The sequence below is a fragment of the Austrofundulus limnaeus genome, unplaced genomic scaffold (assembly GCF_001266775.1).
Source record: "Austrofundulus limnaeus strain Quisiro unplaced genomic scaffold, Austrofundulus_limnaeus-1.0 Scaffold13, whole genome shotgun sequence".
NCBI classification, from domain to species: Eukaryota; Metazoa; Chordata; class Actinopteri; order Cyprinodontiformes; family Rivulidae; genus Austrofundulus; species Austrofundulus limnaeus.
In genome coordinates, this window is record NW_013952415.1 from 1,586,183 (window position 1) to 1,603,742 (window position 17,560).

The 17,560-nt window shown below is 38.5% G+C and overlaps 1 protein-coding gene across 1 annotated transcript in view; it reads right to left on the reverse strand.

The window, feature by feature from the left end:
- Positions 1-2,970: 2,970 nt before the first annotated feature.
- The window catches only part of LOC106513551 (transmembrane protein 132D), a 41,168-nt gene continuing 26,578 nt past the window's right edge, over positions 2,971-17,560 (reverse strand). Inside the window, exons 5-10 of the mRNA XM_014002431.1 lie at positions 16,779-16,922; positions 13,329-13,537; positions 9,444-9,624; positions 8,885-8,998; positions 8,330-8,521; positions 2,971-5,262 (exon numbers count right to left, since the gene is read on the reverse strand). Of these exons, the coding sequence (XP_013857885.1) occupies positions 3,784-5,262; positions 8,330-8,521; positions 8,885-8,998; positions 9,444-9,624; positions 13,329-13,537; positions 16,779-16,922 (2,319 nt within the window). The 3' untranslated portion in view covers positions 2,971-3,783. The remainder of the gene's footprint in view (positions 5,263-8,329; positions 8,522-8,884; positions 8,999-9,443; positions 9,625-13,328; positions 13,538-16,778; positions 16,923-17,560) is intronic.

A 17,560-nucleotide genomic window follows, 5' to 3' on the forward strand; every position in this document is an offset into this window, starting at 1 on the left:
CTCTCTCTCTCTCTCTCTCTCTCTCTCTCTCTCTCTCTCTCTCTCTCTCTCTCTGTTCTGCAGGTTGCTGCCACATCTGTTTTTTGTATTTTTGTTAAAATGAAGTTTACATTTACAGATGCTCAATGTGTTAAGTCTGTGTTTCTGTCATTTTTTTCCCTTTTGCTTAATTAGATGGGTCCAGTTCTAAATCTGATTTATTCCCGTCTAAAACTACTCAAACCTTAACACATTCATAGAGGTAGATTTATGCAAATAGTACTTATTATATGGTTTGCACTTTGTCACTTTTCCATCCAATATTCGCAGAGAAGTTTTGGGGTATTTACATTAAAGCCTATGCTTTCCATTAAAATGAAATCTCTGAAAATGTGTTATAAAACAAAATGTAAATGTAACCAACAGGAGCAGCTATTTAATGCTAACATAATGCAGTGTGAAAATCAATAAAACAGTGTTTGCACTAACCAGTAAAACAACTCTCAAGCTATGACTTGTTTCAAATTGCCAAAAGTTCACTCTGGAATTGGTCCCAGCCTGACTGTGGCTGTTAGCTTGACTCTTGCATTAAAAATGAAAAACTCTTCTGCAGTTCTCCAAACTAACAGCAGGTAAGTATAGACTGCAACAACTTTCCTGAACCACTTAAAAATCTAAGCCTATTCTTTATTTTTTATTGAAATCATTAAAATAGTAGCCACCACTTGTTACCAAATATGAGGAGATTTGAATGTATTATTTAAACCAGAAATCACAAAAGTTTCTGGGGTTGTGTTTTTCTGTATTATCCTGAAACAGCACCCAGGGAAGTCAACTGAAATGCTAACAATGTTTCAAAATGCTTCTATTCAGTGCTGTGGTACATTCACTTAAATACTGCTAGAAATAGGACTACTGGAGACAAACACAAACTACAGTTTTATTATTTAACGTGATTGTGTGCATATGTATGTACAGTACATGTTTTTGCTACCTGTTGGGTACAGTTTTTGAGCATTACACTTCCTGGTGAGGACCCGTTGTTCCTTATAGAAACAAAAGCCCGGTCCCAATTGGGGTAAATACCATTGGTGGGTCCGGGGTTTGATTTAGGACTAAGGTTGAATTTAAGTCAGGTTTTGGGTCAGGTATATCCTGTGAGGTTAGGTTTGTGGTAAGTTAGAGTTAGGCTGTAGAAATGGCCAGTAAGTCAACACAAAGTCCCCGTGAAGAAACAAGAACAAGCATATGTGTGTGTGTGGGGGGGGGGGGTGTTTCTGGTGATATTTGGGGCAATTTTAAGACAAAACGCCTGCCTTTGGGGATAACTGGTGCATTTGGGGACAAACGTTGAGTCGCCATTTGTTTTAAATGCCATTGGTGGGTTGGGGGTTGGGTTTAGAACCAAGGTGTGAATAGAGTTTAGGTTAGTTTTAGGGTCAGGTAGGTACCCGTGAGGTTAGCCTTAGGGTTTGTGGTCAGGGTTAGGCTGTAGAAATGTAATGGAAGTCAATGGAATGTCCCCAATTAGATAGCTGTGTAAACGTGTGTGTGGGGGGGCGGGGGTGGGGGGGTGTTAGGACTGGTTTATCACCTTATGTTCAGTTGCTGTGTTCTCATGAGTAATTCCTTCCATTTGCACCTACACTGTCCCCCGGCCACGTGTCTATCCAGTAAAAACTGACTTCAGAATAAGTGACCTTGCCTCTTTTGGCCCACATTATAAGGACTGTGCTGCTGAGACTCTCCACTAATGCACACTAATCCTCCAACACAATGACCTCAATCCTTTAAATCTGTCAACAGGGAAGCTGATGCTCCAGATTAAAGATCCAGCTGCAATGATACCAAGAGACCCTGCTCCTGTCTTGTTGGAAAACTTAATTATTTACAGTTTAAATTCTTTATTATATGCAAAGTATTCCAAGCAGCTGTCAGCGGACTTCAGTGTATTACTGTCAAACGTAGCCGGATTGTTTACCTGTGATTTTACTTTATAATTCAACACTCAAGGCGATCTGTTCTTGTGACTCAAAATCCTATCAAAGTGACACAGAATGAGGCAGAATGTTATTGTGGTGGGCGCCAAAAGATGAATCCTCTAACAAAAAGGCAACAAATTGCTGCAGTGTTTCAGTGGCAAAACGCATTGAGGCATGATTTGAAATCACCTTYCTGTTTTACAATTGTGCAGGATTTAATAAATCAGCCCATATCTGAATTTAATTTGTGGAATCTCTTCTTGTGCAACAGCTCCYCAACAAAAAAAAATGTGCCCTTCGAAGACCGTTGCGAGTCCCTGCCCTATAACCATGACGAGTTTGTTTACCTTTCCTACCGTTGCCTGAAAGATAAACTGAATGAAAAATAGGAAGTTTATAAAGAGTTTGTGGAAAGAGTGTGAAAAAAAAAAGAAGTTATTAAAATCACTTTCATCAACACCCTGAATCACCAGGAAGCTGTTTGCAGAAAGTGACAGCATGTACCTCCAGGTCCGCAGCAGCAAACTCCTGTTGTGCTCGGCATCAGATTATCTGGGCTTCTTTAAGCTGCAGACCGTGTTTATTCATCGCAGTTCATAGAACAAATTTTGAAGCCGTGTTCYCCCCAGAGAGACTGAAAAACGTTTAGGATAAAAGAAAAAATGAGCAAAGTTATCATATCTAAGACTCYGTTTTTGATAAGATGCTTTGAATTCTTTACTGACTGAATTAAGATTTACCAAATGAACGGCACAGTTTTGATTATTGTTATTGTTTTTTTACAGTCAGTGCATTTTTTTCTGTGCAACAGCACAGGATATTGGCAGACACATCAAATACAGTGCTCWCAAAAAAGAATTTTGCACACAATCATATTCAACATAATCAAATCCTGCTGATTCATTGCAAAGCTTTTGTCCTGTAATCCAAAAAACGTTACTCGTGTGCGTGTTTTCTGGAAGCATTAGAGTTATGATATGAATAACTGAATAAAACTTAACTTCAGTGMTTAGAACTTATATTTTCTTTATTGATAAAAACAGGATGTACACATCAGGTTTTAGTTTAAAAARGGGAGAGTGTTGCCTCCAAAGGCATGTAAAAATGTAACGCAACGTGTTGAAAACTGTTCATTTTGTCATTTAAACAAGCTGCCACCCCCCACCCCCCTTCCCCCAGGAGATGCTGCAGCCCAGACTGTCCACTTCAAARTCTGCACAGGCCATATTAACATAACATAAACCAAATACTTACCTGGTGAAAACTGTGTCAAGAGTTTGCTCAGAATAACATGATAAATGTTGTATTGTTTTACAAGAAATTACAAAACCCCTGGGCATTCTTTGAAGAAYAAGAAAAAACTAAAAGTACTAAAATCCTTCTTGTACTTTAATGATCTGACATCTAAAAAAAATCTGGAGCCATTACTACAGGAGCTAGAGACTTGTACAAAAGTAAAAAGAAATGAAGATAAAGTGAATTGTGTCTTTGCATACATAGAAATGTYTAATAAATAAAGTAGTATAAGATATTTTTATATTTACACAGCAGATCTGGTAGATTTTTGATTATATAAATACAAGAATTGCCACAAAAAAGCTACATTTTGACTTTTTTTGTGCGTACACCTTTACAAACTGTGCCTACAGATTTGCACTCGGCACAGCCTTCTTTTATAGAACAGTCTGTTTGTAATCTCAATAAACAAGTGATTTATCTTGTATCAAACATTAAAGCCACATTTGTTTCTTTTTCTCTTTAACATTCCAGAATGTGCATCCTGTGTAGACTGCTTTCTCATCACTTATGCAAGCATCAAACTTCACTGGGGCTCCCCCACAGGTTTGACCACAGGCCATGGCATGTCAGGTAAAGGTATTTGTGGCTCAGCAGGGGCTTGTTGTTGTTGCYTTTGCTGATTGGCCCAGGTTAAGTCCACGCCGTTTTTCTTCAGTGCAGACAAGTGCTTGATGTCCAGCGTGGTGAAGGTGGTGAACTGGACTTGATTTCTCTTGCTGGTGGGAGAATGCAGAGGCTCGCTGCGCTGAGGCCTTYCCAGCAAGGTGGCTGAACGGTTTGCTAACAGGTCAACGGCCTTTCCTTGGAACTGAAGTTGCTGGGAGCTGGTTCTGSTGCGCCCCAAGGTGGCGGTCCTCTCAGGGACTGGAGGGGCACTCACAGTGGGCAAAGAGCCACTGCAGTGGCCCATGGAATCGATGGAATGATGGGACTCCAGAGGGCGGTGAGGCTCGCATTTTAGCGTGGACGCTTGAGGCGGGGCCACCGGAGCCGCCGGTGCAGGAGCACTGTGACTGCCACTCCCCAGCCACACCCAATCATGTTTGTGATCCTTTAGGTCCATGTTCGGTGCTGGGCCTGCCTGTATGGGGGTCTTCTGTTTCCGGAAACACAGTTTATACGATGCACAATTGATTAAAAAGGCCAAAATAGCTACACAGGAGACACCCACTAAAGCATACATGCCGATTTCCAAGTCTGACATGGCTCTGAATGTCCTGATGAGGTCGCTCTCAATGAGGTTTGGCATTTTAGATTTAGGAACCTCCTTCTTGGGTGTTTCTGCTTCAGGAATGTTTATATTAGAAGATGAATTTGAATTATCAAGCATATTTCCATAAGGTTTCTTCAACACTTCTCCTTTACTGAAGACACCCTCTGTAGGTTTGATCGTGTTTGGTTGTGTATTCAAGCCTGGTTTGCTCATAGCTGAAGGGGTGGCCACACTGAAGACACTAGAAACAGTTCCTCCTGTCGATTTGGTCGTTCCAGTCCCCACAACATATGTTTGTACATATTTGTTAGAGGTTGTTGTAGCGGTGGAACGTTCAYCCACAGTGGATTGCTGGTTAGGTGTTGTGCCTCGGACCAGTCTTCTGTCCAGCGTACCGACAACATTCTGTGAAGCTGCTGTTGCTTTAATTTCATTAATAACTTTTAGTGTACTTCCCCCTACATTTTTATTTCTYTTAGCGCCTCCTCCTCCTGTGACACTTCTGCTACTCTGGAAGTTGGTCTTGAGAATCGCTGCTCCCACCGCCAATTTACTCTTCCTCTTAGACTTCTGGCATTCCTCGCAGATCCTCAGCTCTACCCTCACTTGCCTCGCCCGGCCCTCGCCTTCACCTTGCGCAACTGCGAACGTGGACTGCGGTGTGCGGCGCACCGTGGCCACCCGTTGGTCGTGGGTGGAGACTGTGAGGGAGTAGACGCCGCGGTCAAACATCTCCAGAGGAGCAACCGCCCCGTCGCTGAACTGTACCCAGCAGTTGACCAAGGCTTCCTGTACGAAAAGAGAAATGAAAAGAACTGGATATTACAAAGTTCATCAGCTGGCACGGAAGTCAGACAAGATGGAACAAATCAATACTTATGTCTCTCCTCTACTTTAATTCTTTAAAACATTTCAAACCACCCCTAATTTCTTTATACTTAGTCTCTGAGAAGTCGAACTTTCTTGTTATGCTATYAAGTGGTTTTGATTAATAGTTCTTGAGTTCAGGTATTCTGAAGGTCTTTCAGAGTTTTTCTTTGGACTTTCTTTGCTTTTCCCACTCTCTTCTCTGGAGTCCTTGTACCTGACCCTGACAGCATATTGTGCAGTGTGAGTAAAAATCAGAAAAGTGGACAAGTTGAAGACAAAAGGCAAATTGTCAGGCATAGAAACTGTCGGCAGATACAGTTTCTGAAAGTCATGTATTTAACAAATTGGGGGYAAATTCAACAAAAACCTCTGCCTCGAAATCACATCAATCCATATTATTTTAATTCTAGACTTAACAGAAACAATACCACTTTTTAAAGAGCGTAGTGACTGGTTTTACATACAAAAGTGGAGCAACAAAAGTCACATCAGGAACAGAATTACCCAGTCCAATCACATTAATTCACTGCGACCTAATTCTAATGGCTAATGTGAGCCACTAGGTCACCATAAACCTAACATCTATTTTAGATTCAAATACACTATGACTTGTCCTGAGCATATCATGAACAAAAACAACTGGCAGGTCATCTGCTCAGGCATGTTTGTAACTGCCAGGGTCAGACCCAGCAGTGCGAGTCAACTGGATGTAAAGTGAGCGGTCGTTCCAGCGGCTAACTGCTGGTCTACGCAGGTCGCTGGTTTACACCTGGCAAGCTGCCACGGCTAAATGTGTGAGTGAGCTTTTAAAATGTTCATCGGTGCACTCTGTCGGCCTCATCTTGGGCTTTCACACAGCACTGCAAACGGCAACGACGACCCGGGCCGAGAACACATTTGCACTCGGTGAAGCAAAAAGAAAGCACTACACTCCTGTTTTCTGCAGATGGATGTGTCGCGTAAACTGCTTCTGCTCTTTATGCAAGATGACTAAGCTCTCATTGAAAACATATACTGCTTACTGATTTTGAGTTTGCTTTTTATTTACTCTGCTTCATTTCTGTCCTTGAGGAACACTGAACCCTACGCTGCCCTCAGTCTGTTGACTGGAGTGTGAACGTACACAAACAAACCCTATATCTGAGTTATTGTCAGAGAATCCCAACAAAGAAATGACTTCATAACCTGCAATCACTTTCACAGACACAAAAATCACTTAGTTTAATATCCAATTACTTATTTCATTTATGGTTTCTGCCTATTAAATTTTCCTTGGCTGCCTTCATGTTTCCCTTTTTCATTCAYAACTTCAACTCTTTGCACTCTTCATATGCTAATATTAATGTCATGACATTCAACTCTAGTTCTTTAAGTCAAAAACTTATAACTCGTGAAAAGTATTTTAATTCTATCAGGATGACTAACATGTTATATATCAAATATATTCAAAATATAAGGAATTAATTTGCTTTTTTAAGCCTATGCATTGCAATACATCACTGCAACATGGACATTATTACAAGTTAATTTCTGACACTAATCCCTAATTTACACTAGATGCGGTTCRGCTGRGCAGTTTGCCATCGGTTGTTTGCACCCCAATTTATACAGCCTCTGCTCCACTCCGAAATGTGAGATCGCGTGATAAATCCAGTCATAAGTATGGAAGTCAGAGCAAAATAATTCATTCTGTGGACTCCAAACACAGCTCTYASTTCATCGCTGTTGTCTTTTTGAAACTTCTGATMTCAAAAATYAAATCCATGTGCATCATGTGTGTGTATGCTGCATATGTTGCTGTTTGCTTCCCAAACAATACATTTTGACAGCATTTGTAAACAAATATATCCATATTTAATGATATAGCTGGGATTTCGACAAAATTAGTCTGCCTTTGGGGAATTATTTTGAAAATAAGAATGCTTTCCTTTTCCGGTTGGTGCAATGTGATCTTTGTAAATTGACTCTGACGCAGCTCCGGCGTCCGGCAAATATAGGATAGAATCTAACTTTGGTGGATCGCCATCCGCTCACCGCTGCCCTGTGCCGCTGGAGAGAAGCCTAGCATAAATACTCATGTTGATTATAATGGTTGTGTATTTGCTGCGGAAGTCGGATCGTACCGGTGTGGAGCGGGACCGCATCTAGTTTAAATTAGGAGTAATGCATTCCCAAGTGTCTGCACAAGGTTGGATTTTATTCAAATAAAATAGGAGTAAAGCTTTAGCAACTTTTTTCTATTACATTTCAGGTGTGTGAAGATAAGAACATAATCTCTTCTGTTACTTTATGCACTCATTTTAATGTTTCATGACCGATTTAACTAATTAGCGGCGCCTCTAGGGTAAAATACTCTTTCCTCCACCGGGAACATTTGCAGTCTTAGAAAAGCCCTCAATGTTGCACCACAGCAGCATAATCTCAGAAAAACAAACAGAACCAAAACCACAATTTAACACAGAGCCCATCAAGCAGTAATGAAAATTATGTGTCTGTACTTCAGATCTTTTTTTTTCTTGTCCTGATGCTTCCTTTTTAGGTATTTGTGGTGAAAAAAATGCTAATTTCTTCCCATTGCAGCTGCTAAATGGGGCTAACAAAACAAGCAGTTGTATGCTTCCAGGATAAAATTTTAAGCCTCCTGTTGCACAGTTTTAAATGATGAGATCTTGGGTCATTTTTCCCTGAAGGGTTAAAAATAAAAGCACAATGACAAGATTATTTTTAAGGCTTTGCGCACATATCATAGAAAACCCATGTTTTGAAATCACTAGAACGTATCAAACTGGTCGATCTGCAACATTTATGAAGTCATTATAAAACAATAAATCTGTGTTTTTTATTTAAAGTGAAATTAAACATCTTTTGCTATAAATGAACATAAAGACATAAAAAATAAACTGACACTGGTACATAAAGACAAAAACCTCTTCTGTGCCCCCCACWTTTTTTCTTTTATGTTTTCAGTTTTTCTTCTGTTGCTTACCTGTTTCAGCTGTGTGATTATCTCCCTTGTGGTTGTTGTGGCAACAATGGCTTTGTTGCTCCCTGGGCTGAGCTGAAGAGACAGGGAGAGTCCAGAAACCAACTGCACCCCCAGTTCTGTCACACTCACTTTATCATCCTGCACCCTGATGCTGCTCTCGGCCAGGACCGATGATGTCAGAGGGGACAACACCTGCAAACAAAATGTGGACACACGTTGTATTTACACTGCCAAAGCCACACACACATACACACACACGCAGACACACACACGTTTGTTCTTCAACCCTGTGGGGACCGTGCATTGACTTCCATTCATTTTTTAGACTTTATAGCCTAACCCTGACCATTTACCCTAAAATAACCTCACAGGTATCTATCTACCTGACCCTAAAACTAACCTAAACCTTGGTCCTAAACCTAATCCCCCACCCGTAATTTGCATTTGGACCCATAGGGACTGGGCATTGGTCCCCACAATGCACTTCGGACCCCACGAGGCTGCTTTTTTGGGAAAAATTTCCCCACGTTCACATACAGGGCACGCACAATCCACCTGCACAGTCGTAGTCCCCACAGCTCGTCCTTGTAGGACCATCCCGTCCTGCACTTTGACCACTTTTGGGTCCTTTGCTTGTAAAGAATAGTGCACAAGATTGGTCACATCCACCTGTCAATCAACCAAAAAAAGGTCAATCAATTAAATTAAAGATTTTGTAAAAGCATAAATCAGAAGTAATGCATAAGCATCATTTTGATAGTTTAAAACTAGTTGTTTTAATTATAAAATAAAAGTGAGGTTATGTGGAAAGACTGCATGAACAAATACTGTATTGAAGAAAACTCACGAATGATTCCAGTTGAATTTGGACCAGAATGAGGAGTCAATGGCTAGTCTGAGCAAGACCTTGATCCAAGTGTTAAAACAGCAATTTTTAAACCTTTTTGTTACCATCAGTTCAAAATTACAAAACATTTTACATATTATATGGGCGATTTTATTTTATTTTATTTTGTTTTATTTTATTTTATTTTATTTTATTTTATTTTATTTTATTTTATTTTATTTAACCTATCAGTACAATAGGGAACATTAAATATTTAACTGTTTTTACCTGCCAGTCAGGGCCTATGAAGTACTCCACAGGCTCTTCTCCAGTCAGAGGGTCAGGCAGGACTTCAGCATCAGGCTGGGCTACAAAAGGTGTGAGCACCCTCACTGCAGAGAGCTGGTACTGCAGCATGCAACCCCTGCCCTTCCTCATCTCCTCATCTTCCTCACTGTCCCATGTAGATCTTTTACACACACACACAAAAAAAACATAATTGGTCCATTATTTATTGTTGAAGTTCCATTAGAAAGACTGATGAACTCACACACATTTCAAGGCTCTGACTGCAGTAAATTTAGGGAATATTCCAGCTCATGACTGCAGCTGTTTTGCTATTTACAACATTGCCTGATTAGCTTCCAGCATTTTCTAAAAATATAAAAACAACCCAAAAAAACATATAACTAATTTGTGAACTTCTAAGAGAAAAACAGTAAAGCCCAGAAGAATTGTTACTGCTGCTATGAGGCACAAGCACATGCGGAGTGACCTTTTCCTCCAAATCAATTTAACTTAAATTAGCCAAGAACCCACGGCTGAGTGGTTTGTTTGTGCGTGATGGAGGTTAAGCTGTGAACCTCTCAGCTATGATCATATAATTATCATACACACAGCTGCTGTGCCACACGGTGCACCTCAGGTGTGCTGCTGGATTGGTGGAAATGGTTTTTTTTTCACACTTGCAGGCACAAAGCTCCCGTCAAGACTTACAGTTTGAATAAACATCATTATTTTATAGTCTCAGGTCCTTAGGCTTAACATGGGTTGAGATTGCTGCTTAATTTAAATCAGAGCGACTGAACAACAAACATAAAAGAAATGCTTGGTTAAATCTTCGTGTCCGGCTGTTGAAGGTTATCGATTCGACACCGCAGCAGCTTTCTACCTGCACAAAGTAAACAATGCTAATTTAAGTTCTATTTGTTCATTGGTTTTTATATTAAACTTGTATTTAATTTACAGCTCATTTAAAATCACATCATTAATTACCAGAACTTTAATACTTTGGTTTTTTTAACCTCCAACAGCTCAGATTCCTATCTTTTTTTAAATGCAATTATTACTCCACCTGTATTTTTTCAGCTTTTTAGGGTTACAAGGTTTCCAATCAGCATCTGGGAACACYGTACGATTTCTACAAGTGCTAATTAGCTAAATTAACACTTATTTCAACATACTTAGAAATTCAGTTAGATAAACTTTTCAGAAAACGTGCTAATTTGATTCGATTTATCTCACTGTCTATAATAATGTGAACAAGAAAGATATGCTTATAGTACACACAATTTAATGCAGGCTAAAAAACAAAAACAGCTTCTGTAACACATTTGTGCACATGCACATACTTTAACACTCCTTACCAAGAAAGGTTGTWTCAGTGTGAGGTTTCTGACCTACTATGTGTTTTTATCTGGAGCTGGGTATTGAATTTGTGGGTCATTGTCAATTAGTATTGAGCGGTAGGAAAGAATGGCTATACTGTACGTATTGATTGCAACCCTACTAACCTTTATTTTCTAGGACAACTGTGGTGCATCTGGGCTCACCACTGATGCATCAAACAGATATGTCCTGTTTTTTTATGAACAGTTGTGTCAAAAAAGAGAGAAAATTGTTGATTTTAATTCAAAAGGTTTAAACATTCACATTATTTTGATACTGAGRTTAGATAAATGTGGCATTTTCGAATGAAAGCACAATGAAAATGTTTGCTTTCAAGTGAGAATTATTTATTCTAGTAAACATGGATTGCGGTAAACACTCCTGCCCTTTTGAAAAGAGAAAAAAAACAGCTCATAAACTTGGCACATCTGCTGAATATGTTTTTTTATTTGCATTGCGTGTTTAGATTTATTTATTTTTTTATCTTTGCAATGAGGTGACCGTTTTTATTCATGTTGTGCTAAGTATTGTCTTAATAAAAGTTAACTTTTGTTTCAACTTCAGCTGCAAATCATTTCATGTTTTTGAGAAATCTGCATTATGATGTAGGACAGAAAGTTGAATTACATGATGCCCAATCTCAAAACAAAGCAACCTCAAACCGGGTTTTAACATTCSAGCTGTATTGCTAACGTCTTGCATGAGACTCTCCTCCAGAAACATGTTTACTCCTACTTGGACCAGACAGCTTTGATTAATCTGCCTTGAGCAGATTATTTCAAAGACCTGGGTTTTGACTTTATGTTCACAGAGATGCAAGATGTAACTTGGGGATGGATAATCTTTCATTATATAAAAGACAGGACTTTTTTTCTTTTTTTCTGTTTTCACTCTTACCAATCTGCAGTTCAAAACTTTAACCTCATTTTTTTTCATGTTGTATTTATAAGGGCTGTATATAATGTCGGTACTCAAACCTAAAGGAGCAACTGGTTACTGTAGGCCACAGGTGTTAAACTCAAGGCTCACGAGCAAAATGTGGGCCGTGGGTGACTTCCATCTGGCCCGCCAATGAGGTTAATTTWGCTACAGCCCAGTTGCACTGGGAAGTGGGAATTTCCTACTTAAAAGTCATAAGTTTAAACTGGAGCGCCCCTTCAATGGGAATTCCCTGTTGTAAAGTGGGAGAGTTTAGAATTCAAGACAGTAGCTACTTATTACAACTCAACAATGAGTAAAACTCTCTTACCTTTACTTTAATAGTATTTCTGCATTAATTACTTAGTTAGTTTTTTGTTTTTGTTTAATTTTTGTTTGTAGATCATTATTGATTACATTTAATTTTTTGAGAAAAAATGTGCAGATACTGTATATAAATAAGATTTTTTTCTTTCTGTCGCCTTTCATTTTATTAGTGATTTGTGGTTTTTTGTACATAAATTTTGTTGTTTTTTAAAGAAATGAAATGAATAAATGTTATGCACACAGAATTATTTCACATTTAGTCAGTTGTACATGTAGCACTTTTCAGTGTTTTATAGAGGACCTTGTTTCTATGCAGGAAATACCATGTAGAGCTCAGTTAGTTTGTTAGCAGTGCTCAGCTATAGCAATAAGTCGAAGAAAAAAAAGCGAAAAGTCGAAGAACTTGACGTTTCATGTTAAGCCCAAGCTAAACACAAAACTTAAAAGGTAACTAGGCATGGGTTTTTACGATGTAAAAACAAGTGTGCATTGCCTTGTAGCATGCCTTTGCCTGCAGCTTGAACTGTGACCAAGTTGAAATGTGTTTGCTAATCAAGTTCCAGCTTGTGCCTGCCAAGTCAGCAGTTGTTTGTAATGGGGGTAATTGTGTGAGAATTTGACAATTAGAAAATATGTAGTTTAAATGAAATATTTTGTTTATAGCTGGGATTGATCTCTGATCTCTCACATGAAAGCCCATAGTGTTCACCATGAGACTATAGGAGCTGTTGCAGTAGGTACTCCAAGTGTTAGGTTTGTATGTGTGCTGAAAGAGGCCATATTGCCAATGCAATTGTTGACACTAAACTGCAATATATTACAATAATAAAGGAATATTAGGACAATATTATAGTGAAATATTAAAATACAATCATGTTTGTATTGTAAACACTGAACTACTGAGTTTGAATATTATCAAACTATGGTGCAGTACTGAGTAGACACCGCATGGGGCAGTATTGGACGCATACAAGGTTCCATTGACTCCCGTTATTTGATTTTAAACGTTAATATTCCAAAAACTATAGGTTGCACAGGCACCAAAAGGCATAGCAATCATTTGGCACAGGAACTTTACAGATTTAGATTACAATGGCAGCTCTAGGACAAAGTATGCAGGAGGAGAAGCATGCCAAAGTGGAGATGACTTGGATGGGAAATGAATCACAATAGTACTGATTGCAGCTSACTCGTTGTGGGCCATCATAATCACGTGGCCCTTGGTGAAAATGAGTTTGACACCCCGGCTGTAGGCCTTACCTCCTGTTGCCAGTTGTAACAGGGACCCTCCAACCTTTAATCTGGCTCAGCTCGGTGTCTGCCACGTCCATAGTCAACGGGAGACGAGGCATCCATACACTCATCTCCAGTTGTGCACTCAGGAAACCATAAGTGAAATTGACCATCACACTGAGTTTCCCTTTTGTCTCTTTCCCATTTACGTAAATGTAGTTGCAGCGCTCGGACACCTGGAAATATGAAAGAGATGAAAGAAAATGGCACAATACCTTAGTTTCGACCAAAAACAATAATAAAAGTTTACAGGATTCAGTTGAGTAAAAAAGAAAAAAAAGGCCCGGTCTGATTTTAGATGTTTGTCTAGATGTAAAAATATTGGCGTTTTTCCACATGATGGACCACGCAAACTGAACGAGATTGTTTTTTTGTTTGGATGACTGATAAGCTGAGATGGAAAACAGAGGCATCGACTGGAATATTGGCAAAAAACAACACACTTTTTGTGCGTTTCACACTATTTCCAAAGGGTGGCTCGGGAATCTCAACATGTTTTGTGTTTACGTCACCTAAAAATCACAACTGTTACAGAATGTAAATTAGCCCCGCTTTACGCCTGTCCCTACAGAGCTGTACAGGAGGTAAGAGCCTCGCGTTCCCCACCAGGAAGAGCAATGAGGTGAGACTCTGCAGTTGGTGTGTTTTATTTCAGATTGGAGGCCTATCTGTGCTGCTGCTTCACTTATCTTAACAAACCAGTGGCTCCACTGGGGTAATTGGAGAGCACTAGACTGGAGAATAGAGTGCAGCATTGGAATTTAGGTGGTAGAAAGAGAGAGGCAAAAATGAAAAAATAAGGAAATAGTGGAGGGAAGAGTGTCTTCTAAAAATAGRTGGATTCTTGTGAAAGTAGTGGCCACTCACTATCTGCAGACTCTCATYGGCCAAACCAAACTTTCTGATGCCTTGGGCAACTTTCCAGTGCTGCTCTCCAATGCTATTTTATCCACAAAACATTTCTTCGAAGTAATAAATTTGTTAATATRTTAGCAATAATATGAATTCCTTTTCACATCACAGCTGCTCACYTTGCTGCCCTCTCTTTTCTAATGGGTCAGACTAATGAGGATTGGATGTTCGATGCTGCGTTTTAGCAGAAGACCAGCTRGAGATGCACACACATTGCTAACTCATTATATAAAACTAATAACATTATAAAAACTTGAAAACAAGGACAGTCAATTAAAAACTAACAMCTTCAGTTTGTTTAAAGTGGAGATCAAACAATAATACAAAAGAAGAGCAAACTGTTTGTATAGGATGCAATGAAAATGCCTCTAACCTGTACAGAAAACAATTTTAACAGCTTTTAAAGTTCAAAATAATTATTGGTACTATGGTATTATCCATATCAAATGTCTTGTTTATATTTAAAATAAAATCTACACAGCATTTTTGTCATTTATGATTATGTATCTCTGCCCAGGTTTATGTAAGGTCATCATTGTTTGAACTTGTTTTAAAATAGCACATGCTTATTCACAAACCCTGCTCTCAGTGATTGATTCGTGATCAATACAGATGCCCCCACTTCCTGTTGGAAACGCATGCAAACTGCAGATGAATGGAAACGTCACAGAGTGAAAAAAAAAACTGTTACACTGATGCTTCATTTTAAATAAACTAAAAATTTATATTTTCTACTCTGCAGTGTTTTGATTTGCTGAAGAAAAGRGACCGATAAAACAAGCTGTCACACTGGCTATAAACTCAAAGTCAGAGTTGAATTAACTACAAAATTTAAATCACCAGTGCAGTGTAAGCTTCCTCGGTTTTGGCCAAAAAAAAATAAAAATAAAACATGCATACCTGTTGGAGCATGGTAAAGAAATTTGAAAAAGGTCCAGCTGCAGAGAGCTGAAGTCTGGTAAGCTGTGAAGTGAGACCTAAAATATTWGATTTTTCTGTGGCAGTACATTCCGCAAAGACAACGTAGGAAAAATATTTGGTGAATTTAGATGCTGAATTAACATCTGAAGACCTTGTGTTCCTCAAAATTTTGCATGTTTTTTTCTTTTAATGTGACAGTTTTTCATTGTACCAAACAAAATCAGCGCCATCTAAAACGTGTTTATGAAGTCAGACGACATTTACCAGCTTTTTGCCTAAATTCCATCCCAAACTGTGCAACTCGCGTTGATACAGCAATATTACTCCTATCATTTTGTCTTTTGTTATTTAAAGTCTTCAATTAACAAATTTCTTGATTTAATTAAAGGTGAACTAGAATAGTCTTCAGCTTTCATTTCTGCTCATATTTGCATTTTTCCACAAAAAAGACCACCTAAACTGAGCAAATTTGTTTTTGTTTGAATGACAAACAAAAATTAGACATTCAACCTCAAATACATTATATTTTTTCATTTCCTTCTTCCCTTTATTTATATGAGGAAAAAATGCTACCCTGAGCTCCAGCACATTTTCAGTCCTACACTTTATTGTATCCATGCATAACAAGTCTCATGTTACCCGAACCTATAGTATGTGCACGCAAACTGCTTGTGAATGAATCCCTCATAAAAATTCAACTTGTGGCGGCTTAAGTATAAACAATAGATTCTGTGGTTTGAGCTTTGACTTCATCTTATTGTGTGCATTTCTCTAAAAGGGGTCGTTGACCACAGGAAGCCTGAGAGGGCATCCAGATGCACAATATTAACTGAATTAGGCCTCTCTGTTGATAGACTGCGTTTGTAATCCTTTAATTATTCCTTTTCAGCTTCATTCCTACTCTTCTAAACAACCCACTGCTTTACGCTCACAAAGCAAGGAACAGATTCACTGCAATAAGGTCGTACGGCTGTGTTTACTGTAAGAACTGATGCTGCAAATCACAAGCTCGGCATACTTGTTTATGGTCTGTAGAAAATCAGAATACCTGGAGAAAACCCAAGCATGTGCATGGAGAACATGCCAACTCTAAAAAACCCAGACTGGAAACAAATTTGTCATTTTCTGCAAAAAATTTAGTATGAATGCCAGGTGGGCAGTGACTGCGCTAAGCTAAAAGAAGAAAAAACCATTAGCTAAAATCTAAAACTAGCAAAAGGCAAGCTAAAAGTAGCAAAATGCTAACTAAATGTTTAACAATAACCTAAAAGCTAAAAGTAACAAACAACTAACAAAGGTTAACAGCAGCATAATGTTAGCTGAAAGCTAAATGTAGCAAAATGTTAACTAAAATCTAAAAGATTCAAAAAACTAAAGAAGCACAAATTGTAAAATTACAAAAATTAAAATGGAAAAATAACAAAAACAACAGTGTAAAAGCAGAAACAGAATTCACACAAAAACTTTGTCAAAATAAGATAAATTGAATTAAAACTGCTCTAAACATAAACCAGTTGCTGTTTTTATTTTTAATAAAAACGTTTTTTTGTCACACTGGTCCATTCTGCTGTTTTCATGTCTTACCTTGAGCACATCCTCGTCTGTAGACCTGCAGCTGGTGTAGTTCGTCACATCCATGACTGAGCCACTGGCCTCAACAGCAAGAGTTTTCACAGGAACTGAAACCATTTTACCCGTCAGCATGGCTGTGTTCAGAATATCTGTGGTCTGAGCAGAAAGAGGAGCYCGTGAAGAGCAAGTTAATGTATTTTATGCACTTTATGTTGTTCATGTTCATTAACAAAGTGCATTTTATTGTTTTTTATTTGAGCAAATTTTAAACATTGTGTCCTAAAATTTGTATTCTTTAGTGTAAATCCTTTATAATTACATTCATTTCATTCTGGGTCTTTTTTATTTTCTAAACAAATGTTGATCTCCCATTTCTGTGCCATCCAAAYACCAAAGTCCTAACTCTCAAAAAGAATGGAGCCAATAAGACTTACTACTCACAGGCAGCAGTTCTGTCAATAAACATTAAGGTTAATAAATCTTATTTAAAGGGAAGTCCGTGCTGGTGAATGAGCTAAAAGTTTCACAGATAGACTTCCCAGCTGCAGCACTGCATAATTTCTTGTCACATTTTATTGGCTCTGAGTGTGTTTTAAATAGCTTTGTTGCTGCATCTCATGGGCCAGAAATAAATATATATATACAGGATATCTTTTCTTTTTTTTTTCTTGGTGGTATTAATTTATATTTTCAGATCTTCCAAGGTGCCAATTATGGAACTCTCTGTGCATTGTTGCCCAAATCAAATTCTGGAAGTGATCATTCAACTAGATCTGTTACAAAAGGACAACTGA